This window comes from Protopterus annectens, chromosome 6.part0 (genome assembly GCF_019279795.1).
Source record: "Protopterus annectens isolate FY-2018-M chromosome 6.part0, PAN1.0, whole genome shotgun sequence".
Taxonomy (NCBI): domain Eukaryota; kingdom Metazoa; phylum Chordata; order Ceratodontiformes; family Protopteridae; genus Protopterus; species Protopterus annectens.
In genome coordinates this window covers 305,575,425-305,601,370 of record NC_056737.1, presented here as the reverse complement: position 1 = coordinate 305,601,370, position 25,946 = coordinate 305,575,425, and the positions used below count along the sequence as shown (strand labels likewise).

Here is a 25,946-nt window from a genome sequence, read left to right as displayed (position 1 = left end):
TAAACTGGAGAGAATACAAAGGCATTTTACTAGAAGGATACAAAGAACGTTGGGTAAAAGGAGAAATTTAATTATTTATAATTGTATTAAAGACAGTCATTATGGGAATATTGAGGGTATTCAAAGTAGATCTCATTTATTGAATTCCAGGAATAATAACTACTTTATAGGATTGTTTATGAAAACTACTGTATGGAATAATGTTATTGGAGACCCAGTTTGTAGTGGAATAATATTTCACTATGGGTTAGAAAATCAGAATCTGTTATCGCTTTTAATCAACGGTTTAGGTATGAGGGCTTTTGATCCAGGTCTTTATGATGGCAAGCACTTTGAAGGCCTTCCTAGCTATTAAGCTTGATTTGCACAACATCGAACACTGAACATTGAATTTAAAAGTTCATATTCTGAAATATGATTTGTAATTGGGAGTGATGGCCTTCCCTTAAATCTAAGCAGTGGCTAAGGAGGGCACTAGTTATTCTTTGAAAACAGTATTACAGAAGATGGATCTGGAGATAATTGCTAATCTTGTATATATTTATGTCAAGAAGCATCAGCCGCTTACCATATGCTAAATGGCATTGATGCAAAAAATTATGCAGATGTAAATCAAACTACCAGATTGTATTTATGTGGATGATGAATATCAGTATGGCCCAATACAGTAATATCAATAATGCTGGAATTATTTTTTTGCCATATATATATATATATATATATATATATATATATATATATATATATATATACTGTGTTTTATGATATAATTCTTCTCTGCAGAAAACCCCCCAGACTTTCTAGCTGTTTGTGTAGCAAGCTCTGAATATCGATTTAGAACAGAAATCAACACAATGCACAACAATAAAACATATGACACTTCAGCAGCTATCCTTGCTATAAAAGGACAGTACACCAGATATTGTAATCTGAATAATCAGTCTTAAAAACTCAACTTCATAAAATGTTGATAGATACTCATCAGAATTGGGGAAAAAATGAATCTCAGAAAGAGGCCTAATTTCATAAAAAACAAGGAATCCCCTTTCTATTTTTTAGTAGTATCCATCTGGTGATGTATACTAAGGAAAATAAAAAAAAATAGGTTGTAGAAATAGAAAGAAAAAAAAAAGAGTTACAGAGATGCTGTGTTTTGTAAGGTCCCATATGCCTATCAGGGTTAGAATCTATTCTTGTAATTTAATTGTTCTTATTTTCCAAAGTTTGTATCCTTCATCAGTCAACAGAAGTATAAAAGCATTTATGGCCTGAGTGGGAGTAAAGAACCCTTCCATTGTTCCAGAGGTATCTTCTTGAAGATTATATTAATGCTACCTAGAGAATGTCTAGTTGATGTAAGGTTGGTGTCAAGGAGAACAGTGTTTTTAGCATCTGAAGCTATCATCCTGAAAGGGCTGAACAGGCCAGAGCCCCTTATCATGTTACATCTATTTCTAATTTGTTGTATATCTTGGCTTTATCAAGTACTGCTCTTATATGTTTGTTTGCAGCTATCCTTGGGCTCTTCTAGCACTACATAACATTTTAAAGGAGTAATGATTTCCTTAAAACATCCTTTTCCTGCGGGTGAGGGAACATTTTGAACTGGATAGAGTTTATGGCAGTACAACCATATGCATAATTTATATCTTTTGTGAGATGGCTAGAGAGAGAGAATATTCCAATATTATTTTTAATTGGTCATTGATTTGATAAAATCCTAATTTTGTAAGTATTATCAAGTGCTTTCTGAGGTGTCACGGTATATGCAAACACTGAAGTGTTTAACAGTTATATCCCATTAAACTGATATTGCATGTGACTGTGACTCTGACATGTGAATTAATGAAAATGTTTTTGTATTATCTCATATAGTTTTATAACAAAATTATGCTGTGAAAATGTCTGCAAGCTACCAAAGAAATCTGCATTTAGTTTGTGTATTGAAAAAATGCTGTTGAGTTGTCCATGAAATATGAGAAAAAGAGAGAGAGAGATTTGGATTAAATAAGTGAATAAATGCTTTCATGATGATACCTACTGAAGTAATGTTTTCAGTAAACGATTGCCTGACAGCCTATGGAAGAGATACCAAATACAGAGGAAAGAGAAGTGTAGAAATGAACTGCTTTGTAAATTTGCATTCAGAACAGAATTTAAAATGTGTCTGTATGAAGCAATAAGCACAGCATGTTTTTCCATTTTGTGTATAATGCAAATGTGTGTTTTCTTCCATGACATTGTATATAATTATTTATTAACACTTCATTAATCACTCCATTAATTTTGAGAAGTGAAACATATAGTAATCCATGGGGCTTTGAAGGCTTTGTCTTTAATGTAGTTTTAATAGCTTCAAAAATTCCTTGTTTTGAGACCAGTCCTAAAAGAAATCAGTGGCTTGCATTAGAAAACACAGGAAAAGCCTAAAATCTGTTAGCTGTTAATTTGATTTTGGGGATCTCATGAAGTTGTGTGCAGAAATTTGAGATCTGTCAACAAATCCTGTTAATGTGTGTTGATGAAGGTTAATCAAGGTTAAATGGATGACATGCTGCAAAGTATTCTGCAGTAGGCTAAAACCCAAAATGGCCACAGGTTAGTGTTTTTTTTTCAGATAATTTGAAACAAGATCAGTAACTCTGTTTAAAAAAAATATTTGCTTTGACTTCCGCTTGGTGATGTATTAGAGAATTTTTCTTTAGGAAGGATCTCTATAGCAGTTTTGTAATATATTGCGTACTCATCAGTGTCAGTTGTGATCTGACCAGCTTTTCCAGCAGTGGTAATATCCCTCTGCATCAAGCAGCACCAGACCTGTGATGTAGCGTAACTACAACAGGCAGTGTGAATGCAGCAATCCAAAATTTACTCAGTGGAACTTTATTCTGTACAATATAGGGGCCAAATTATGATGCTCCAGCCTATCTGGAGTAAGATACTGACCCATTTTTGCTGCCATTCTGATGGGTAGGTATTTCCTGTTTTCACGGCACGTATGTTCCAAAACATTGTCCTCCATTTTCCTACTTGGTCTGTGATTTGTGCTGCTATATTCTAGCTTCTAATTCCCTTGTAAACTCTGGATGGAGGCAGTTGTTCATGGGGTGTCTATACGAGTTGGATGTGACTCCATAGCATTGAATGTGTTCTAACTTCAAATGGAACCTTAGTAAATAAACGCACTGTGTTGAAAGGTACTGTAATTCAATATGTAAATATTACAAATATCTGAAGTACCTGCTCTTGACAATAAAATACTGAGCCTTCTAATGTTCTGATTTGAGTGAACATGCTGCTCATGCATTGTTATAATATCCAAGAAAACATCCTTGAAGAACTACGGGACATAATGTGGTTCTCATGCATTTGTAAGGTTTAGTACTTTACGATAGTCATAGAAAGCAGAAAACTCATTATGCTGTTTTGCTAGGAATGTCTTTCATTCCTACACATTATAAATACATAGTTTTGCAATACTTACTTGGGACCAGGGACCTACAGTCCAAGTGGCGCAGTGCTTTAAGCTGCAGAACTGCTGGGTATGAGGTTTTTCAGCGAAGGCAGCACACTCTGCGTCGTCCACAGCAGAGTGCGCCTCCCTTCCATTATAGGATACACAGTACACGGAACGAGACTGGGAGCCTCCACCACAGGTAGTCGAGCAGGAACTCCATGGTCCAGTCTTCCAGCTAGTGAAAACAAAATGTGATGGTAAAAAAAAATGAAGGACAAAATGGGATAACAAGTGAAGACAAAGAGGCTACAAACATATATTGACAATAGGCAGTTTAGGCAAACAACATACCTTTCATATAAATTATTCACTGTAACCTTTGAAGCATTACAAAGGAAAACAAAACCTGTAAGTCATTCTTATATAGGGCATCAGCAAGCTTTTCAAATTGTTGGGATTAGTTAAAAGGAAGTTAAAGAATAAAAATAGATCTTGTGCAGAGCCAGGTGACATCATGCTAATTACTTCTGTAACATAAGCAAAAACAGGTAAATTTAAAAGAAAAAGTTAAACTTTTATAGCACAAACTTATTTTTAAATATCAGAAGTCTGCAGTATATTACATAACATGACACACAGTAACCCAGCTTAGAGTATTAAATTCACAGCATTATAGTTTCAAAACCTATGAGGCACTTGGGGAGTAGCAAGTGATTTCTATTATTTACTCATGAATTTGAAACAAAGAAATTACATTCCCATCTTGTTTATGAATAATATAATAAAAACTACACTTTCTCAATCAAGCACTCCCTGTCTCCTTCTCTCTCTCTCTCTCTCTCTATATATATATATATATATATATATGTTTGTTTGTCTTTTGGCTTTTTCCCGGTAAAGGGTCCCCACAGTGGAACTCCGGTCCGCTGATGATTGGCAGCAGATTTTTTATGAAACGCTGAGGTGCCAGCTCGATGCCCAACCTTCAACGAAGGCACGCACATTTACGCATGCATGTCTTTCGAACGCTACCCAATCACGGGGAGGACATGCAGACTCCACACAGAAGGCACTCCCAAGCCAGGCCGAGAATCGAACGGAAGAACCTCTTGCTGTGAGGTAACAACGCTACCGCCGTACCACTACGGCTATCTATCTATATATATATATATATATATATATATATATATATATATATATATATATATATATATATATATATATATATATATATATATATTTACACTGGAAAAGTCAAAATTATTCACTGAAGATGAAATGTCAAACCTGCTTGGGAAATGGTGATTTTCTTCTCTTTTTATAAAACCGAAGGTACAAGTGCACATAGAGGCAGTAATTCCAATTTATGAGAAATGTGGGATATATACTAAATCATGTATATGTTTGTGTTAAGGATGAGGAGTATGAGTCACGCTTCTTACAGGGGTAATGATTTGGGTCAACAGACATAAGTGGGTGGGTGGCCTAATGGTTAAGGTGTTTGCCTTACAAGCACAAGGTGCAGGGTTTGAGTCTTACAAGGGATAATTGGCTAGGCTTAAAATGTCTCGCAAGGGCAGTTAGCCTAGTACTAACCTATAAACCTATTTAGACATCAGATTACAAGATTTGCCTTTTGAAAGCTGCTCACTTGGTGACAAAAAAGTAGTGATATCTCTAAAATCATATTACCAAATATAGACCCTAGGAAAAGAACTGTGTTCTAGCATAGCTGTAATTTGTAGGAAGTCAGTGAAACTATTGAGCATAACATTGGTAATGCTGGGAAGATTAACTATTGTAGATCTCAGATGGCATAATCAGGTATATAGAATTATAGCATTATATGCCTATGTTACGAGTAAAGAAAGGGAAAATGTATTTCATAAAAATCTGGATTATATATTATTAATATGAATGTAATGACAGAAAATTTTACGAGAGGAAATTATGTTAAGAACATTTTTGAACTTATAAGATGGGGCAATTTAAAGATTTGGAATAATAATTTGTGTACATATAGTCGAGGTGTATATAAGAGTGAAATAGATTAGTTTATTATATCACAAAGTTTAAATATAACTAAAGGGAGAGACACTTGTAACATGCTTTTCAGACCACTCAGCAATATGGATAGAGATACAGGAAAATAAAGAGGATACTATATTGGGAAAGGGAATAAAAAGAAAAAATGAGAAATTATGGGATGAAATGGAAAGAAAGTAAGTATGCAGTGATGGAAAGATCACATTTCCACTAGAATGTGTTATAAAAACTGGACTGAGTGGTGGCTAGCTTTTAAAGAAAAATATAAACAAAATGCTTTTTAGAATGGCAGTCAGATGTAAGAAAAGCAGAAAAAAACAGCTATGTAGAGAGATGCTTTAAGGATTTGAAAAGGAATGATAGAGAATGTGTGAGATAATGGAGAATTTATGAAAAGAATTAAGAGAAAATTAAAGAATTATTATTTAAGCAAATGTATTACTTACAAGGTAAAAGCGAAGAGGTATCAGCTTATCTGAATAGTAGAGTTAAAGAGAATACTAATATAATGAGATGAAAGGTGATAGAGGAGAGGGAAGCAGATGTCAGGAACAAATGATAAATATAATAAATGATGTAAAGAAAATATTTCAAGACAGAAAGAAAAATACAAACAATGGCATGTTAAAATTAATAAACAAGAAAATAAAGAATTGGAAAATGAGGTTTCCTTATATGAATTAGATAAGGTACTTGGACAAGTTAATTTACAGTCATTTTCAGGACATGATGGAATAGGACAGCAATTTTATAATAATTTTATGGATTGTAGGAACAATACTTCTTAAAAGTTAGGAATGAGTGGTTAAATACAGGTGTTATGTGTAAAGATTTACTTAGTGGTATACTTAAATTTGTATAGAAAGAGGAAGATACAAATAAAATTGAAAATTGGAGACATTTGGCATTGAAGAATGCAGATTATAAACTATTTATGAAAATAATTAAGAAGAGACTAGAAAGTAAAATGAGATGTATTATGGATGGCAATATATATAGTTTAAAGGAAAAGGGATGTCAGTAGTTATTATTAATAGTACGGGTGATTGTGGATGGTGTTATAAACAGGACTGATGAAACCAAGATTGTGCTAGGAGATTTAAGCAAAGCATTTAATACAACATGAACTTTTGTGGACAATTATGGAAAAGTATAACATTAGTGATAGAATTAAGAATGTATGTTGTTTTGCGTATGATAAAAATAAAGTAAGAATTTTAATGAATGGATAGTTAAGCAAAGAAATAGATATAAAGAATGGCATTCATCAGGGATGTCCTTCTTCTTCTTCTTCTTCTTCTTCTTTCAGCTTTTCCCAGTTAGGGGTTGCCACAGCGGATCACCTGTCCGCTGATGATTGGCAGTGGAGTTTTACGGTGTCGAGTTTCCAGCCCGGCGCCCAACCTTCCACAGAAGGCACACACACACTCACACCCAGGGCCAATTTTAGAGTGTCCAATCTACCTACAGCATGTCTTTGGGATGTGGGAGGAAACCGGAGCACCTGGAGGAAACCCACGCGACCACAGGGAGGACATGCAGACTCCGCACAGAAGGCACCCCAGCTGAGGATCGAATCGGAGAACCTCTTGCTGTGAGGTGGCAACGCTAACTGCTGCACCACTGTGGCCGCCCACATCAGGGATATCCTATGAGTAGCACATTATTTGCATTAGTTATGACTATATTAGTCAGAGATGTAAATTTGAATATGAAAGGTACTACTATACTACTAACGATGGGATAAAAATTTCAGTTATGTTTACTTGAGCAGATGATATTATATCAATTACAAGAAACAATGTCTGGTTGAAAGAAGTTATATGTTATGTACATCAATGTTTAAACATAACAGGCACGACTTTAAAGAAAAAAATGTAAAGCAGTAAAGGACTGGGTGGTATCGTAAAGATAGGAGGAGTACCATTTTCAGTGAAAGAAATCTGTGTTAGGAGTAAGATTTTGGGGTAAAATGTAAGTGAGGAACAACAGAACAGGACAATAGCTGAAATAAAGGAGCTTCATTGTTTTTGGAAAACATACAAGCTATTGTTTAACAAAAAGGTTTATTTGATTAATTCAGTTCTACTGGGAAAGATTGCATATTCAGCCAGGGTCTATATGTTAGCAATAATTTATAAAAAAGAAATGCTACAAGTAATTTTTTCTTTTATATGGGGTTCAGGATTGAATGCAGTGAAGAGTGAAGTCTTATATATGGATAAGGAAGATAGATGTTTAGGATTAATAAACCCAATTGTTTATGCTGCTTCTTTGAATTTGTATAATATTTTGTTTTGCATAAATGATAAAGATGGAAAGTTAGTAGTAAATTTACTAAAGTAGAAATATACTTGTCATTGGGATATGTTAAAAAATGTCAAAAGAGGAAAAAAATGTAGAAATGAGATGTTACCAAGAGAAAAGCCTTTTATGGAAAACACAAATTAATAAAATAGAAAATGAGAGGAAAGTGTGGTATAAAAACATCATGATGTAATATTATTATATTCATCCTTTGGCTGAGGTAGTGAATTAAAAAGTTAAATTAAAAAAAAGTACTAAAAGTATGGTGTAATAAGTAAATAGAATACCAACATTTTTATGGAGATTAGTGATTAATAAATTGCTGGTAAAAGGAAATATGCCATATTAAAAAAATCAGTGAAAGAATGTACATATATTACAGGTTCATAGGCAAGTAGTAGGCTAATGGCCCTGGAGCCTTTACAAGCCTAGCCCATAGGATTAGCCTAGCATCTTGCCACCCGACCTTAGTTCCCAGAGCCTCTGTTGAGTAGAGCCACTGGAATGATCCCCGGGGCGAATTTTCTTTATCCCATCCACTCATCAAGATTTCTCTTGAAGAGGGCCAGTGAGGTGCTCTGCTTGACATGTATAAGCAGTGTCTGGGTTATGAACCTGTCCTTCCAGCATGTTCTCTTGACTGTGGTAATGAGGCTGAGAAAGAAAGGGAGGGCAGCTATTTGGCTTTTTGAACTATATTTACAGTGACACTATCACTTTGCCAATAGGATGAATCTTACTATCTTACATTTAGTGTTTTGAAGTATAATAAAATTGTGTAGCAAAAAGTGCAACAATTCACAAAGCACATTCTAATTCTTATATTAACACATCAACAGCAATCGCTTTCCTGGCTTCTAAAGAGAGTACATATGCAATTTTGTCAGCAACATTAAGCTTTTGAAAAACCTTTGAAGTTAAAAGCTCAGTATGTACTTGAATAACATGTGGTCTACTACTAGGAATCCTAGACACCTTTACTGAATAGTAAGATGTAGGGAATCACCATCAGTGCCTGGGTCTTTGATGCAATGTACATGTTTGGCTATTATTTTAGCAGTACCAAAGACCTTAGTGGATAACTTCTGGAAATGAATGGGTAACTTGTTGGTACTGTACTTCTTCCAAAGTAATTAGAAATATTGTTGGGGAAAATAAAACTGGTAGAGAACATGTGCACTCTTGTAATCAGAGCCAGATCCAGCACTAGAAACCTAGGTAGTTGCTTGAGGCCCTGGGGAGTGGGGGTTTGTCAGCATCCAGCCACATTTACAATTTATAAAAAAAAAAATGTTTTCATATATTACTTTTTCCCTCTTCTCGTGTGTGTCTGTAAGTACTGCTGCATCTGTGCATGCAAGTGTTTTAGGATTTTTTAGTCAATGCTGACAAAGCAGTGCGGGAGAAACTAGAATACTGGAACAGCATATTCTGCAGCAGATGGGTACAAACACTGATTTTTTTAAATTTCGGCCTTTATTTTATCTTGAACTTGCAGCAGTTTCATTTTCGAGTGCCAGACAGACATCAAGTACGAGGGGTGTATATGTGTGTCTAAAATCCTCCAGTTAGGGAAGGTTAATTACCTTGCTCAGGGTCAAACCCTGCACCCTGACTACAGAAAAAAGCCTTAATTCTATACACCAAAGCTACCAGACCCTTACAATTAGGCATTAGAGTTGGTGGAAATGTTCTAAAATGGGTACTTTTTATTGGTTCATGCATTTTGTTTCACTACTTAATAGAAAAAAAATGTTCAAAACTACAAATTTAAATTTAAAATGCACTATAAGAAATGCACTACATCAAGAAGGTGAAGCAAACAACATGCATTTACACATGGGCCTAAAAATGTATGTAGGGGGCCTATGGTTTGAGAACAGCCTAGGGACCAAGATATATTTAATCTGCCACTGGCCTGGTACATTTTCAATGAATGCAAGCTTCAAGAGAAGAGAAGTTAATTGTTGCGCATGCATAGTCTGATTCCAATGTGCAAAGTTTTGTTTAGCAAACTGCCATCAGTGTTTGTATTATACCAATTGAAAGAAGTGTTAGTGGTGAAACAGGTAGCATGCTTGCCTTTGGTGTAGAAAGCTGTGGGTTTTACTCCCACACCATACAGATGGATTGCCAAGACTGCAATGTAGTATAAAGAGGCTGCTACACTCCTAAGTGTGCCATCCTTCGGATGAGATGTTAAACCAAGGCCCCATCTGCTTGCATTGATGGTAGGTGCTGAGAGATAGTTTACATCTACCCATGCTATTGAAAAAGATTAAGGGAAAGTTCCCTGATCCCCTGACCAAACTTTCCCAGTAGTAAAAAATATCACCAAGGGTCTCCCCTTTAAAGAGGCTGCCAGCATTCTGGGACTAACCCGATCAAAGGATAAATAAACTAAGTTTTATATCAAATTCACATCTCTAATTCAAAGGTAAAGAAAACAGTATGCACACAAACAGTTTTGAACAGTTTTTATGGTAAGTGGGGGAATTGAGACAAGTAATGAGACACCGGAATGGCTGTGGGGGAGCTGGCCCATTACCCTACCTACTGCCCTATTTCACCATGATCTGACTCTGCTTGTAAGTACACACAGCGATGCTTCATCTGCATACAAAAAAGAATTTATGTTTTACCATAACATTCAATCCGTGTTGTCGATCTTCACTGATCCTTGGCTGTGGGCTTGATTCCGAGCCTTAGAACCAATTCGGCCGCCACCTCAGCCCGCTCCGTCCACAACCCTCGAGCCAAGCCCCAGCCACAATGCTCCTTCCCAAATCACCTCAGATTATGTTTGCAAACAATAGAGACAGGCAAGAATAACAAATCAGAGGCCTTATCTGAGACTTTACACTGAAAGCCAATCTTTGGAGAGATTCAATCAAAGAGATTCAAGAGTTCTTAGGGCAGGGGGAAGGAGGGAGGGAATGTCAAGGATTAGTGAAGATCAACACCACAAGTGAAACATTATGGTAAGACACAACTTTATCTGATGTTGTCAATTTTCACATAATCCTTGACTGTTGGACAGAGTCCTAAGCTACCTGAATCTTGGGAGGTCTCCTGGAAGAATATTCCTGAGCACCATCAAACCGAATGATGCACGTCCCCTAGAAACCAAGTCCAACTTGTAATGTGTAATAAAGGTATGAGGAGATGAACATGTCACCGCAGTACAAATATCATCTAAAGAAGCTCTGGCCCGAAAAACAGAAGATGCTGCTACTGCTCTAGTTGAATGGTCTCTAACAGGTCCTGGTGGGTGGAGTCCTTTCCTGTTGTAAACAAAGGTGACAGTCTCTAAGCCATTTAGCTAGAGTAACTTTAGATATTGGGCATCCTAAATTGGCTGAAGAAAAGGAAAGAAATAGCTGGTCAGATTTTCTGATTTCCTTTGTTCTATGAAGACAAAAATGCAATTGCATGTGTACATCTGCCAAGTGCAGACAGTACTCCCCTTTATTGGAAAAAACTGGGAAAGAAGACTGGGAGTTGTATAGTCAGATTGATATTTTCCTCTGAAACCACCTTTGGTAAGAAGGAGGGGTTAGTCTGGAGGGAGACCCTGTCCTTATGAAAGATAAGGTAAAGGGTTTTTGCAGGATAATGCCTGTATTTCAGATATTCTTCTGGTAGAAGTAATAACTACCAAAAATAAGGTTTTCTAGGACAAGAATTTCAGGTCACAAGTTGCTAGGTTGACAAACAAGTGATTGAAGTACCAAATTCAAATCCCATGGTGTGCAGGGTTCCTTGAATGGAGATCTGAGAATTAAGGTCCCTTTCAAGAAGGCTTTGCAAAGTTTATGTGACATAAGGGACGGGCCGTTTAAACCAACATGGAAGTTAGATATCGTAGCAAGGTGCACACGAATAATTGAGGCTGATGCACCTGCCTCAAATAGTGAAGACAAAAAGTGTAGAACTTTATCAACAGGTGCTGAATATGGGTCAAGATTATAGTCTAGTGACGACTTAGCAAACTTTAGCCACTTGTTATGGTATAGTTTTCTTGTAGAATGTTTGAGGTGACCATGGGAACTGCAGAAGCCACACAGTGAGCTTGAGATGCTGCAGAATCAGATGAACCAGTCTCTGCAGGTGGGACAAAAAGTCTGGAGCTGAGTCCACTATCCAGGGTTTCCGAAGTAGATGAGGCCAAAGGAAGGGAAACCAGTTCTGCCAAGGCCAGAAAAGGGCAATGAGGATTATCCTGTTCTTCGACCAGATGGCTTTCTTTAGAAACTGACATATTAATTGTGGTAAAGAAGTGTATAAAGGTTGCAAAATTGTGGAAAAAATTATGTGAAGAGCAGTTCTTTGAAAATATAAAGGAGGCAAATTAAATAAATATGGATATGATTATGCATAGATATTATAACCATAAATAAGGATTATGTTAGTAAAATAGATAAAAGATTATTTTATGTTGTGTGGACCATTTGGAATGAAAGGATAAATGAAATTATGTTTAATGGTAAATGGAAAGTAGCAGTAAATTGTCAGAAAAATTAGATGGTGGTTGTGTAAAAAGGAATGGGGATCATATAAGGATAATGAAGATAAAAGTTTAACAAAGTAATTAAAAGTAGGATATTTATGATTGTATGACAGTAATGGAAAGGAATGGAAAATTGTATACGGTATACATTGTAAATATGTAAGTTTGTAGATATTATTGTAAATACTGTTTTAAATAAAGAACCCCTATACTTTTGCAATAAGTGCCATAGAATCTTTTACACTCACCTGATCTACCACCATCTCAGGCAGATGGGGCTTCAGTTTAACAGCTCAACCACAGGACAGCACACACAGGAGTACAGCACCCCCTTACACTGTAGTGTCAGCACTGGGTGTGCAGAAGCATCAATTTAACTTGGCTTGTGAGTAATGAACATTGCACTGCATTTACTGTCCAACAGGAAGTTTTTTACAATAATAAAAACATCTCCTATGGCCACAGGATGACAGACATTATATCCTGGTCTTATTTGAACCAGCACCTGGTGTCTTCTGATGCCAGTGGGCAGGAAAGAATGAATGAAACAACAGTGGGAAGATAAACTGTTACACAAATGATAAACTAGCGATTCAACACATTTTTAAATAGGTTTTGTTGTGTAACCATGCTATATTTTTCACCAGATCTTTCTTTCTGTCACACACACACACACACACACACACACACACACACACACACACACACACACACACACACACACACACACACACACACACACACACACACACACATCAGATACACAATCAGAATTATTGTTCTTTATAATGCTGTGATACATTTTATATAATGACTGTCTATGAAGTTTGACAGCTGTGTCAGTAAATAATCTTGGATCAATTAAACTAGTTGAGATATATGTGTTGAACTTAAAATGTGGTATTTTAACACTATGTTGCTTAGGTAACATTGCGTAATACCTTCTTACCCAGATAAAACAACTAACATGTTATTAATGCTGATAATAATGTACATTTGAAAAAAAGTAAAAATCACATTTATGTGTAAAGTAATGTAGAAAAAAGAAAATATTTTTTAAAACCACGTATGGTGATTATAAATAAGGTAGGTTAAAACAGAATAGAAGGTGCCATTTTATTATCTAGCAGATACATTCTACTGAAGCTTCAGTTATGTTGCTTTTGCATTATCCTCTGTTGTTACAGTTTCTCAAACACAGATGCCTATCTGTTTTAATCAGCACTACCTGAATCAGTAATGCTGTAAAAATCCTGCAGGAATCCTAGCAGGACAAATGACTCTTACAGTGAATGTGTTATTCAAAATAAGGCACAGCAACCTTGCTAGCTATAGTGAGTTAGGGGACTCAGGGGTACTGCCACTAAATGCACATAATTCAGTTTCTGTGCTTTCATTACTAGGAGTTTGAAATGTAACTTAGATAAGACAGGACACTCAAAGGCATTTTACCTTTTCATAATCTGCAAGCTCTTCCCAAACCATATTATTTATTATCATTGGTATTTAGTTACTGGTATTTATTTTTCTTCACTTGCTTCTTTGGTATTCATGGCAGTACAGATTAGGTTAACATCCACAGGTTATTAAGACATACTAGTACCATATCAAAAGTATCATTAAGCCTTAGGGCCAGTACAATTATTGAGTATTAATTCAGTTCTGGATGGATTACTAAGATGTGACATTACAGCAGGAAGACTGTGTCATGTGAGAGGAACACGAATAAAAAGAATAAGTGGATGTTTGTAGAGAGATTTACTGAGAGTCCCCATTTTACTTATTTTTCAATAATGGCACCTAATTCATTATCAATCAGTATGTACTTGTTCTAATTCCTATTAGTATGTGGCTGGAAACAACTAGAACAGTTTTTACTGTCTTTGATTCCTACATTACTGAAATAACTCCATTGTGATGGGTCACTGAAGCAGGAGATATACAATTGTTTGCATTCTAAGATTTTCCAAACAGCAAACTGGAAGCTCAAGTGGGTAACTCATGAGCCAGAGAAGTGATAGAACAAAAAATAAATAAATAAAAAATTAAAAAAAACTCAGCTCATAATGATGCAATGGACTTACGAGTCCTTTATTATAAAACAATATAAAATACAAGCTTTCACAAATAAAATTGATTTTTAAAAGGGATCTGAAAAGCCCGCAGATCAAGGTGTTTATGGAACAGTTGCAAGTCACATGGCACACTGTTTTTCTCTATTTTCTATACCCTGTCTCTCCCCCTGCCTGTCTCTTATGTCATATTAGATTTGTTGCAGTTTTCTCAAAATGACGAATAATTTGTTACTGTGCTATACATTGATTCAGGTCAGGGAAGACTGATTGGCTCCCAGAAAGCAACGAAGTGTAAAGACTTCTCATCTTCTCTTTGTTGATGATTTAAAACTGTATAGCTCATCTGATGAGGAACTGAAAGCACAACTGCAGTTAGTCAAAACTTTTTCAGATGATATAAGAATGTCCTTTGGTCTTGATAAATGTGCAAAAGCAACATTTAAAGCAGGAAAGCTGCAGCACCATGAACACATCAGTTTGGGGGCAAGAATGTGATATAAAAGGACTTGATCAAGAGGGAGTGTATAAATATTTGGGAATTGATGAAGGATCAACAATAAAACATGAACAGATGAGAACAAAATTCAGTAAGGAATATTTTAGAAGACTTAAATTAATTCTGAAAACAGCGTTGATATCTAGGAACAAAGTTCAAGCTATAAACCACTTTGCTCTTCCTGTCCTAACTTACAGTTTTGGAGTGACTGACTGGCCCCAAAATGTGTTGGATAGATTAGACAGGAAAACAAGAAGGATGCTTCATGATCAGAAAATGATTTATAAAATCAGTGCATACCAAGACTATATATTTCCCATTCCGAAGGAGGTATGAGCTTCCTTGAAATTGATTATATGTATAGATCTGCAATTGTGGGACTGCATACATATCTGCTGACCTCACAAGACCCAAACATACTGACATTTTTGAAACATGAAGAGAATAAATCTAAGATGACTTCCCTGCTTAGTCTAGGAGAAGCATATTGGCATCAAGCAGGAATGGAAATCAAACCAGAAGTAAATAAAAATCAGGTAGCAACTGAATGTGCCAAAAAACAAAAGAAAGAATTTAAGGTGAAGGATCAGATGAGAAGGCAAGAAATGTGGAAAATGCATAAACATAGTTGAAAGTAAAGAAAGCTCCTGGAACAACCTCATGCTGATCCGGATTGAACTCAGGAATGGTTAAGGAGAGCTGAATCCAAACCAAAAGATGAAAGTTTAATATTGGCAGCCCAAGATATTGAACTAAGTACACGTTAGTTTACAAAGTCCATTGAACATGTGGGAGAAACAGACAAATGTAGGTTTTGTAAAACAGAACTGGAAATAGTTGCACACCTTGTTGCTGGTTGTAACATACTAATGGCAGAAGGACTGTATACTGAAAGGCATAATAATGTGGCAAGACTGTTGCACTGGGGATTGTGCAAGCATTATAATACTGAAGTAGCTGAAAAACACTGGAAACATGAACTACAAAGCATCATAGAAAATAATGAAGTCCACATCACATGGGATCACCCATTACCAACAGTTCAAAAGATAGATGCTAGAAAACTGGATATAGTGGTCCAAGAAAATAAGACAAAAGTAGCATTGATCGCTGAAATCACTACACCAAGTGAATACAGTGTCTTGCATAGAGAGACACAAAGTCATAAAATATCAGGATTTACAGGCAGAAATGAGAGCAATGTGTTAGAAAGATAACCAGAAAGTTTTAATAGTAGTAGGAGCAATTGGTCTTACAAAAACGAATTTACAATCGTATTTAGATATGTTACTGATACATGAAACTCCATATGAATTGCAGAAGGAGTCATTACTAGGCACATTGCGGGTGCTGCAAAGAGCGCTTCTGGATGACATCAAAGATTGAAACAATACTAATTTCATGAACTCTAATCATACTTTGACTTAGAAATGGGGTCCATTCCTGTCATGGTATTAAAACCCAAAACATTTGGAGAAATTAAAAAGGGAGTTTAATGTTGTAAAATGCAGGTCCAGCTGCCTGAAATGTACACTGTGGTAGTACAAATTAAAGAATACCAAGCAGAATGAAAAATTAATATGCAAAGATGTTTTACACCAGTAGAAGGAATTCTGTGAATTTTCAAATTTCAGCTGAGATCAGAACTGTGATAATGCAGTCTTGTAATAATAGAAGGATAAGGAAGAAAGCATTACTTGAGTCAGAAGTGATGCTAGGCAGACTACTAGACTTTGCTAAGTCCCATGACTAGACAATGATTAGTAACCCAGGAGCTGGAAGAGTTGGCCAGAAGAGGTGTGTGAGCTGTTGATTCTGGATTGACCACTCTTGGAGAAAGGAGATGGCTTATTTCACTGCATTACATGTGTTAAAGCAAAGCAATGCATGGACAGATGGACAAAACATATCCTATGGCCTGCCAGACTGAGAAGAGGGACAAGGCTTTTGTTGCATGTGTGGAAACATGCATATGCCAATGGGCTAATTCTTTAGGTCCCACTTTGGCAGTGTGCATTGCAGACCACCAGGAACCCCATAAGACCTATCCTTCTTGCTAGGTAGCAGCCTGATTTGTGGCTCTTGCCTCACTCTTCTAGTATTATGGACTGCCTGGAAGGAGCATGAATAAATGTATCATTGTGGTGGAGGACCAATAGTCACAGGAAAAGTTAAAGAAAAGATCCAGAAAAGAAAAGTGAAGTCAAGGGTGTAAAAATTAAACAAAAACAGAATTCAAAAGAAGATGAATAATGAAAAGAAACAGAGTGAAATGAAAAGCAGGAGCAAAATAAAATGTATGACTACAATTAATGACAAAGCACAGTGCATGTGTTGCAGTGGATCATAATCTGCTAAGGGCAGTGCCCAGCATGGGTTAAAGCACATACAAAGTGGAGAAAATGCAATCACTTTGCAAAAGTCTACAGAGGCAAAAGTACCAGTGACAACCCAAGGTAAAAAGATTACAGGCTAGAAAACAGAGAGAGTGAGAGTGAGAAAGATGAAGCAAAAAATGGGAAGACTTCTGCAAAGAATATGCCATATAACAATGATAACAAATCATATAGTGAAAGTGGTGACAGAAAAATGAGACAAGAGTCTCCATTTTAAATAAATTAGACAACATGAAAAGTCAAAGATTAAAGCTATAAAAGCAATAGATAAAAAATGCTGACAGACCCAAGGGTCTCTGAACATAATATCACTAGAAGAAATTACAGGTAAAAAAGAGAGGATTAAGTGATAAGACAATGCTAAAAGAAAGGGCAAGGAACATTCCTTCTGTGGAGGATAGACTGCATTTGTGCTGTAGGGCAAAAAGCTGTTGCATGCACCATATATTATGGACACTGACAAAAGTTTGTGAATGCTGTCTCGGAGTAGTTATTATTTACCAAATATAATTCTTAACTGAGAGAATCTCAACAGGAAAATTTTCTGCAAGTCAGATGGCAGAAAAGTGTTTGTAAGGGGAGGCAATACATCACCCCTTAATGCTTGGCTGTGAATATTTGTACAATGGAAAGCAGATGTCATAATGCTAGGCAAGACACACCCAAGAAATATCCAGTATTTTGAAAAACCCTGAGAGGTGGCCATTTTTTTGTTTTAAAATTGCTTCTTTCCTACCCAGTGAGATATATATGTATTCAGTCTATGAGACAATTTCAGTAATTCAGTCACTCATGTACATTCTCTGATTGCCTAAGTCAGTGCAGGGTCATGGAGAGGCAGAGCCTGTGGGCATACTCAAATCTTTGCCACATTAAATACCATAAAAATGATGGTATTTAGACTATCTTTCATATGTATACATGTGTATATAAATAAAATATATATATATATATATATGTGTGTGTGTGTGTGTGTGTGTGTGTGTGTGTGTGTGTGTGTGTGTGTGTGTGTGTGTGTGTGTGTGTATGTGCGTGTGTGTGTGATTTTATAGCCGTTATCTCCCCATAGACATTTACTCACCTTTGCAGTGTTATCTGGGTTTTTTTTTCTGAAGAAACCAAACTCAGGCAGGTGCAAAGTCCTTTGGGGTCCTGCTGGCTACTACTCTGCTCTCCCCAAAAACTTAAACTAGCTTAACTTTTATCTATTTCACTTTAACTTTCTATTAGGCTTTCTTTCATAATATCTGCCTAACACTTGCTATTTTCTTCTTTTACTTTCCTAATTTAGCTTTCAGTTTTATACCATGACCTTCAGAAGGCCAGTTTATTCCATGTAATCCCAGAATGCTTTGTTATGGCATATGCCACAAAATGCTTTGTTAATATTATTACTTTGTCTATTTGTTAATTTTTGCATCATGTAATATTTTTGTGTAGTTTTTGTATTGTTTATTTATTGTTTTTCACTATTGTAATATTGTAAATGGAGCTTATCTCCCCGTGCTTCCATTGAAAAAGGGCTCATTTTGGCCCAATGGACTTTCCAGGTCAACAAACTGCAAATAAATAAAATAATAAATAAAAAGTCAAGCTGTATTTTATTTGGTGAAGACTTTTCTGAGTTCCTGCTGGACGTGTTCCGTTCTCCCAAAATCAAAGACCTTTCTGTGTTTTTATAGGTCCACTGGTACTTACTAGGCTGATGATCTATGAATATCTTAAGAAGCCTAGTTCTACATTCCCATGGCAGTTTTTAGCCCTTATATTTTGCACACAAATAACCCAAAGATAGGCTGAACAAGGATATGTTGCAGCATTTACATGTTACCCTGCTGCATGAGCAACAAGGGTGCTAAACCAGGAGTGAATTTGTGGTTACCCATCCTTTCATACAAATTATAATTCAATAGAGTAAGAGAAGTACTTTGCTTTATGTGGAGTAGAAGATTGCTCTATTGCTGTGGTATTCACCGTGATACCATCCTTTATCTTCAACATGACATATTTAGCTTGCAAAAGAGATTGAGATCCTTTGAGCAGGTCTTTATAATGCCATGGAACTTGTATAACAGGTTTAATAGTTCTACATGCAACACAGGGGTCAGTTCTCAGTAGCCGTTATTATACTGAGAAGAGGGACAAGGCTTTGAGATGGTCTGCACAGTTTTTACAGTTTAGGTCCATGACTGTTTTTAGTGAGAAAGTACTGTTGTCCTTCCAGTTGAGACAAGTGTTTGGACAGGCCTATACCAAAAGGAGCATTATACTCTGTCATTGGCCTAATAAGTGTCAAGTACAATGGAACAATTACATTCCTGAATGTGTATGCAACATCTTTAGGTATAAGCTGTACAATGAGAATGGACTTCTTCATAACAGTGGATATGTGGTGGTCAAAGGACAGTTTATTGTTAAAATAGGTTCCCAGATCCTTAACTATGGGATTATTTTTCAGGCGTGTGTTGTCAATGTGATATTTACAAGGGGAGTCATGCTTATACACTTAACGGCATTTAGTTTTAATCCATGGTTTTGACAACAGCTATTTATTTGGGACAGGCCCTCTTGGAAGATCTTGATGTCTTCTGGGGAATTTATCATAGCACCAAGTTTGCAGTCATCTACAAACTTGGTCAGCCAGAAACCCTTCACATTAGCCTTGACCTCTGAAAAGTAAATGCCAAAGGGCTAAACCATGGGCTGCTAGTGACAGGCCTTTTGGAGGAAGTACATCCACCCACCCTAACTTCCTTGGTTGCATTTGTGAACCAATATCCAGTGAGTTATATACGGAATGACATTTTGCTGGGAGAGTTTATCTTTGATACCAGACTATGGGATGGTGATGAACACCTTTGTGAGTTCTAGATGCTCCGGCTGGGTGCTGCATATAAGGAATTAGCTGAATTCCATTTGATGCAGACTTATCTAAGTTCCTACTGGCCACTGCTCTGTTTTCCCCAAGCTCCAGGACTTCTGTGGGTTGTTGCAAACCATTGCTCTATCCCTCCCCCCCAAAAAAAATCAAACACCTCTTTGGGTTTTTGATGGCTGCTACTTCTTCTAAGGAGCTAGCCGAATTACATTTGGTGCAGACTTCACTGGGTTCTTGCTGGCTGTTGCTTTTTCCCCTGAAATTCAGACCACAAAGTAGTCAACTGCATTATGCCCAGTTAGTCTCCCGTGATAAAAGTATTATAATTCATTTTTACTGGCACGCACATCTCAGTTCTCCATTATTCTGCCTGCTGTCCAACTTCTTTTTTCCTCATATGTTAGATATGTTAAAATCTATGCTCTATATACTTCTTGTGGCCCTGTAAATAGCTTGATTAGCATAATCATTGCTTTTTTTACCTGTTGTCATTTGGCTCTGTGAGCACATTTTTTACCTTTAAGTTCCTTGTTATTAAACAACTGCATATGTGCTTAAACTAAAGAAATGTTAAAGGAAACTTTTACTGTATGAGGCTAGGCCGAGTAATAGAAATCTGTGTGTGTGCATTGACTGATTCATGCTACATACCACGGGGTACGTTATACTGAAGCAGTAAACAACAAATTTATATGTAGAACTTTTAGATATGCTGGGATAGACTGCTATTCTGCCTTACTCCTGCTTGTAAATTTAATGTGGACATCTCTAGGGTGTGGCTGCCATCTTGCTTTGGGTATTGTAGCGGTGACTATAGTGAGGATAAACTACTATTAGAAGTACGTTGCTCTAACAGTTGTTACTGGTCATATTTTGATGCAGTAGGTAACTAATTCTAAAGGCAGTAGATGTGGTCTCGTACAGAGACTTATTTATAAGGATTTAGTTAAATTAGTGAATGGTCTTAAAGTTATAACCTGGTCAGTACTGTCTGCTTTTAAAGAATGGAGAGAAACAAATATCTTAGGCAAAGAAGGAAACCAAACAATTTTATCTACTTAATTTCTGGTTCATTCTTTGTATTCAGTGTTATTTTCCAGAGCTATAAAGCTTTACAGGTGCATATTCCCACACAAGAAAAAAAATACTTTTTCAGCAGGCATCAGACCTCTTGTTACAGATACAGACTTCATCTAATATTGTCACTCCATGTGTATCTCTTATGTACTTAACCAGACCTCCAGATGAATCAGACAACAATACGGAATACTACTTCTCAAACATTATCTCTTAACTTTTGAGAGGCTGTCATCTGTATTTTAAGTTTATCACTTAAAGTCAGAAGTAAGCAACATTAAGTTAAAAGTAAGGCATAGTAAAACAATTCCTGCTATATATAAGTTTGATTAGTGGAAGGAAAGCTGGCAGGGAAAGTGATTGCTTTCAGACTGACCACCCAATACACAACATAGCTCATATGAAATGTAACTCTCTCAACTGTCCAGATTAATACTCCTTCACTGATGAAAACCAAAAAACAGACAACAGATCCAAACATATTAATCCAAGCAAATATAATGTGCACCTTCAGGAAACAGCAGCAAACAGTAAAATACTGCTTCATTACTTTCCTATATAATGTGCACCTTCAGGAAACAGCAGCAAACAGTAAAATACTGCTTCATTACTTTCCTATATTAATAAGGAAAAGCTCCAAGGAACTCAAATAAACACCCAGCTAAGCTACAGCCCCATGGGATATATGCAAATGACCCCTTAAGGACATACCAGTGTTTCATCTACATTGTATCCGAATGCCTGTGGCTTTTCACTTTTTTCTTTTTAAGTCTTTATTGGTACATTCTGGCCAAGAAAGTCAAACGCTTCTAGTTGCATACATGGCATGTTTTGCCTTTTATTTTGCATATGTAGTTTGTTTACCTATACTTTGGAAATACAGAGCTTAAGACCAAGCCTTATGTCCATAAACATTAAGGTGCCTTCAAAATTTCCAAAATAACATCCAAACCAAAGGGCAGAAAGGTCACACAGACATGCTACTCAGTGAAAACTGTACTTTAGATGGGTCTTCCTTGGAATTTTTACTAAACGGTTTGTCTGTATCACCTTATCCCTCAGTTTTGCTCTTTTAATAAGCAGATTCACCTTCACCAGTGGAGGCAAAAATGTGAAGCTCATGTCTTTCCACACAGGGTCTAACCTAAAAAGATTTGGTGCACATTTAGTACTTTGTTGTTGCTCCAACCATGCTTGTTTTACTAAAGGTCACATTGCAGAAATTCCCACCCAGCCTCACTATACATGGTTTGGCTTTATTCTCTACTCCTTTCCCACCTATCCCTCATGTCATTATCTTTACACAAAAGGTAGTCTCCATCCCCCCGGTCTGCAGAACTCTCTTTCACTATGTCCAATCAATCTCTACATCCACAAAAATCTCTGGCTTTGCCAAACAGCCCCATTTCTTCTCACCCCAAGCACAACTTCCTATCGATTTTTTTGCAATCAAACAACAGTACTACACTAACATTCCCCTGAATAATACAGCTACTAATACTTTTCACAGACATAACTATTTGTATACTCATCTGTCAAGAATATCTTTACAATCCTCATGTGCACATCTGACCCACTATGCAAGTATGCAAATATAATTCTTCCAATATACCACCATACTCTAGCCCTCATGACCTAATCTCCTCTATTCCTCCCAACCAGTCACCTCAGTTAAAATCTGCATCCTAAATACTGGCAGCCTCACCATCACACTGGAAGAGTAAGACACCATTCTCGCTCTCTCAAGCCTAGGTAAAAGACAGTGCCCCAAATTTACATCACTTCTTCCCAGATTACTCATAGCCAGACTTGGTAAAAGATCATTTGGTGGAACCTTTGCCCTATTACAGACTTCTCCCCTCCCCAAATAAAATTCCATAGTTAAGTCTACAGTATTATAGACCATGTTTATAACTGAATAATTCGATCTACCTCCCCCACATGAAAAATATAATTGTAACCTAGTAGTGGTTTACTTCCCTCACTTGCTACTAAAGAAAATGTTTAAAACTTACTGCGCAGCCTCTTAAAAAAATAAACACATAAATAAATAAATAAATAAATATATTACCCAGAGACTTTAAAATTATTTAGCTTGGCCCACATCAAGGTAGCATTAATAAATCACTTACTGCCCTAGAATTACTGCAACTAAAGAACATTCCAATGCAACCTACGATCTGGGTGTTAATCTTCTTATGTCCTCACAAACATTTCTCCCAATTTGCACCAACCCGATTGGTACTCCCTTCCTGTTCAAATCAGACCATTTGTCTGTAACCTTCTCTATGAAAGTCTGTTTTGTGTCCCCTGATAAATCCAATATATTTAGGAATTACTCCAAGACCAGTTGCTTATTGTTAACTGATCTCACTTTCAATCATACATGGTGTAGCTCCTCAACAAACCTTAAAACTGAGGCTGCTGCTTTGCTCTGAATTTTACTTCCTCAGGGACAGATGCACTGAGGCATCTGTAAAGAGTCTGAAGTAAGCAAAATGGCATGTTTAAAGCAAAACTCATATGGTGGAACCACCACATCAGCAAAGTCGTTAATAAACAGAAAAGGCTCTTGGCCATCATTAAAAGATGTCCTCTTCATCGTCATAAAAGGGATTTAAAATTGGTAAGCAAGTCTCTCAAACCTGCCATTAGGAAACATAAGACCAATTATGAACTTAGGATCGCACCTAATTCACTAGATAACCCTAAGGCCTTATTAGAAATAGTCTACAAATCTGTACTGAACATATCTAAAATGGTTTCTCTTTCTGTATCTCCAAAGATATTGGTAATGTACTTACAGACAAATTCTCCTCCAAATAAACTGAACCTACCCTCCCCTCTCTATTTTCTCTTCTCTATTTCCCCACCAGTCCCCTTCCTGAGATCAATTTGAACCAAGTCCTTTTGGCACTTTCTAAAAATAAAAACACTACTTTTATGGGTCCTGAAATATCTCTAGATACCAGTTGAGAAGTAAAAAGTCCCACTTAGCAAACCCCCCTCATCAACTCTTCAACCAGAGTTTCTCCAGTGATTATATCCCTGAGGAGTAGAGAATGGCAATTGTGGTACTCTAGCATAAAGGTGGTCCTTCTACACTCCCTGAAAACTACAGGACTCTTAGTCTCACTAATATTATTTGCAAGGATTTAGAATGCATTATAGCTGAACAAATAAACAATGACATAGTTGAGCTTATGTACCCAAATACGCATCATTTCAGCTTTGTAAAAAGCAGATCATGATTGCTCAAGCTGGTTTAGCTCGTTGAAAGGGTTACTGAGACTGTGGATAAAGAGCATACTGTTTCCAGTGCTTATCTAGACCTTACCAATGTCTTTGACAATATCCCCCATGCTGGGATTATTGACAAACTATCCCAACTCAACATTAACCCACACATAGTTTACTAGATTGGTAACTGACTGTCTGGCAGAACCCATACCAATATGGTCAGGATTATTTGCTCCGGACAAAAAAATGTCATTAGTGGTGTCCTACAAGGCTATTTCCTGGATTTACTCCTCTTTAATATATATAAGTTTTGAAATTATTTATTGTGGTCTCATTTTTTATATCACAAAAACCTGGCATTTTAATAGAGGTGTGTAAGCTTTTTATATCCACTGTATAATGTATGTAACTGAAAAAAATCATATAGTTTGTTTTCTTTTTTATTAATATATATATATATATATATATATATATATATATATATATATATATATATATATTATATATATATATGTGTGTGTGTGTGTGTGTGTGTGTGTGTGTGTGTGTACCTATGTCTTAAGAAAGTTGTTAAAAAAGAATGGTATCATATCTGAGATACTGACAAAGTATAAAAATGCTTCACTGTAAAGATGCATAAAAGTATATACACTGTAATCCTCTTTGTCTTTTAACTATAGGTATTTGTAACCATGGCAGATTTGTATACTAGCATTTCCTATATGCTTAGCTCTTATTTTGCATGAATTATATAAAACTTAAACTTTATGTATTTCTATCTCACTATAAATGTGCATCTGTTATTTTCTTCTATTTTCTGTATGGCACTCTGTAACTTATCTGAATAATTAATAATTGAATTCTACTGCTTTTATTTTGCCCAGTTTAGGCCCAGGTCATGACTTAGAAGGGTTGGAAGACCAGCCCACTTACTCGGTACACAAATGAGAATAAATAATAAAACAAAATATTTGCTGCTCTTCATAATCTAATTACAAAATTAATCAGATTCCATAAAGCAAAGGTTTTGAGGTCCCAATAGACCACCCTTCTTACCAGTCCTTAATCTTAGATTCTGAGAGCAAGTTAACAATGCAACCAACCCCCCCCCCCAAAAAAAAAGCTTCATCAATACAGCTCATAGGTTCATAGGTAGGTACTAGGCTATCGGCCCAAGGGCCTACGTAAGCCTAGCCAACAAGGTTCCCTGGCTTACGCCACCCAAGAAAGTTATTTTCCTGTGCCACTATCGAGCAGAGACACATAAGTGATTCCTGGGGTGTATTTCCTATTTCCCATCCACTCATCAAGATTTTTCTTGAAGAGTGCTAATGAAGAACTTTGCTTGACATAGATGGGTAGCCTGTTCCAGAGTATGGGAAGTCTCTGGGACAGGAATCTATCCCTCCAGCATGTCCTGTTTATTGTGGTGACAAGGTTTAGGTCCCTAGAGCATGTAGCTCA

The 25,946-nt window shown here is 36.5% G+C and overlaps 1 protein-coding gene across 2 annotated transcripts in view; it reads right to left on the bottom strand.

The window, feature by feature from the left end:
• PAPLN (papilin, proteoglycan like sulfated glycoprotein) overlaps positions 1-25,946 on the bottom strand; it is a 1,077,292-nt gene that overhangs the window by 320,791 nt on the left and 730,555 nt on the right. For both annotated transcript variants that reach the window (XM_044074058.1, XM_044074059.1), the window contains one exon: positions 3,485-3,692. In XM_044074058.1, the coding sequence (XP_043929993.1) occupies positions 3,485-3,692 (208 nt within the window). The remainder of the gene's footprint in view (positions 1-3,484; positions 3,693-25,946) is intronic.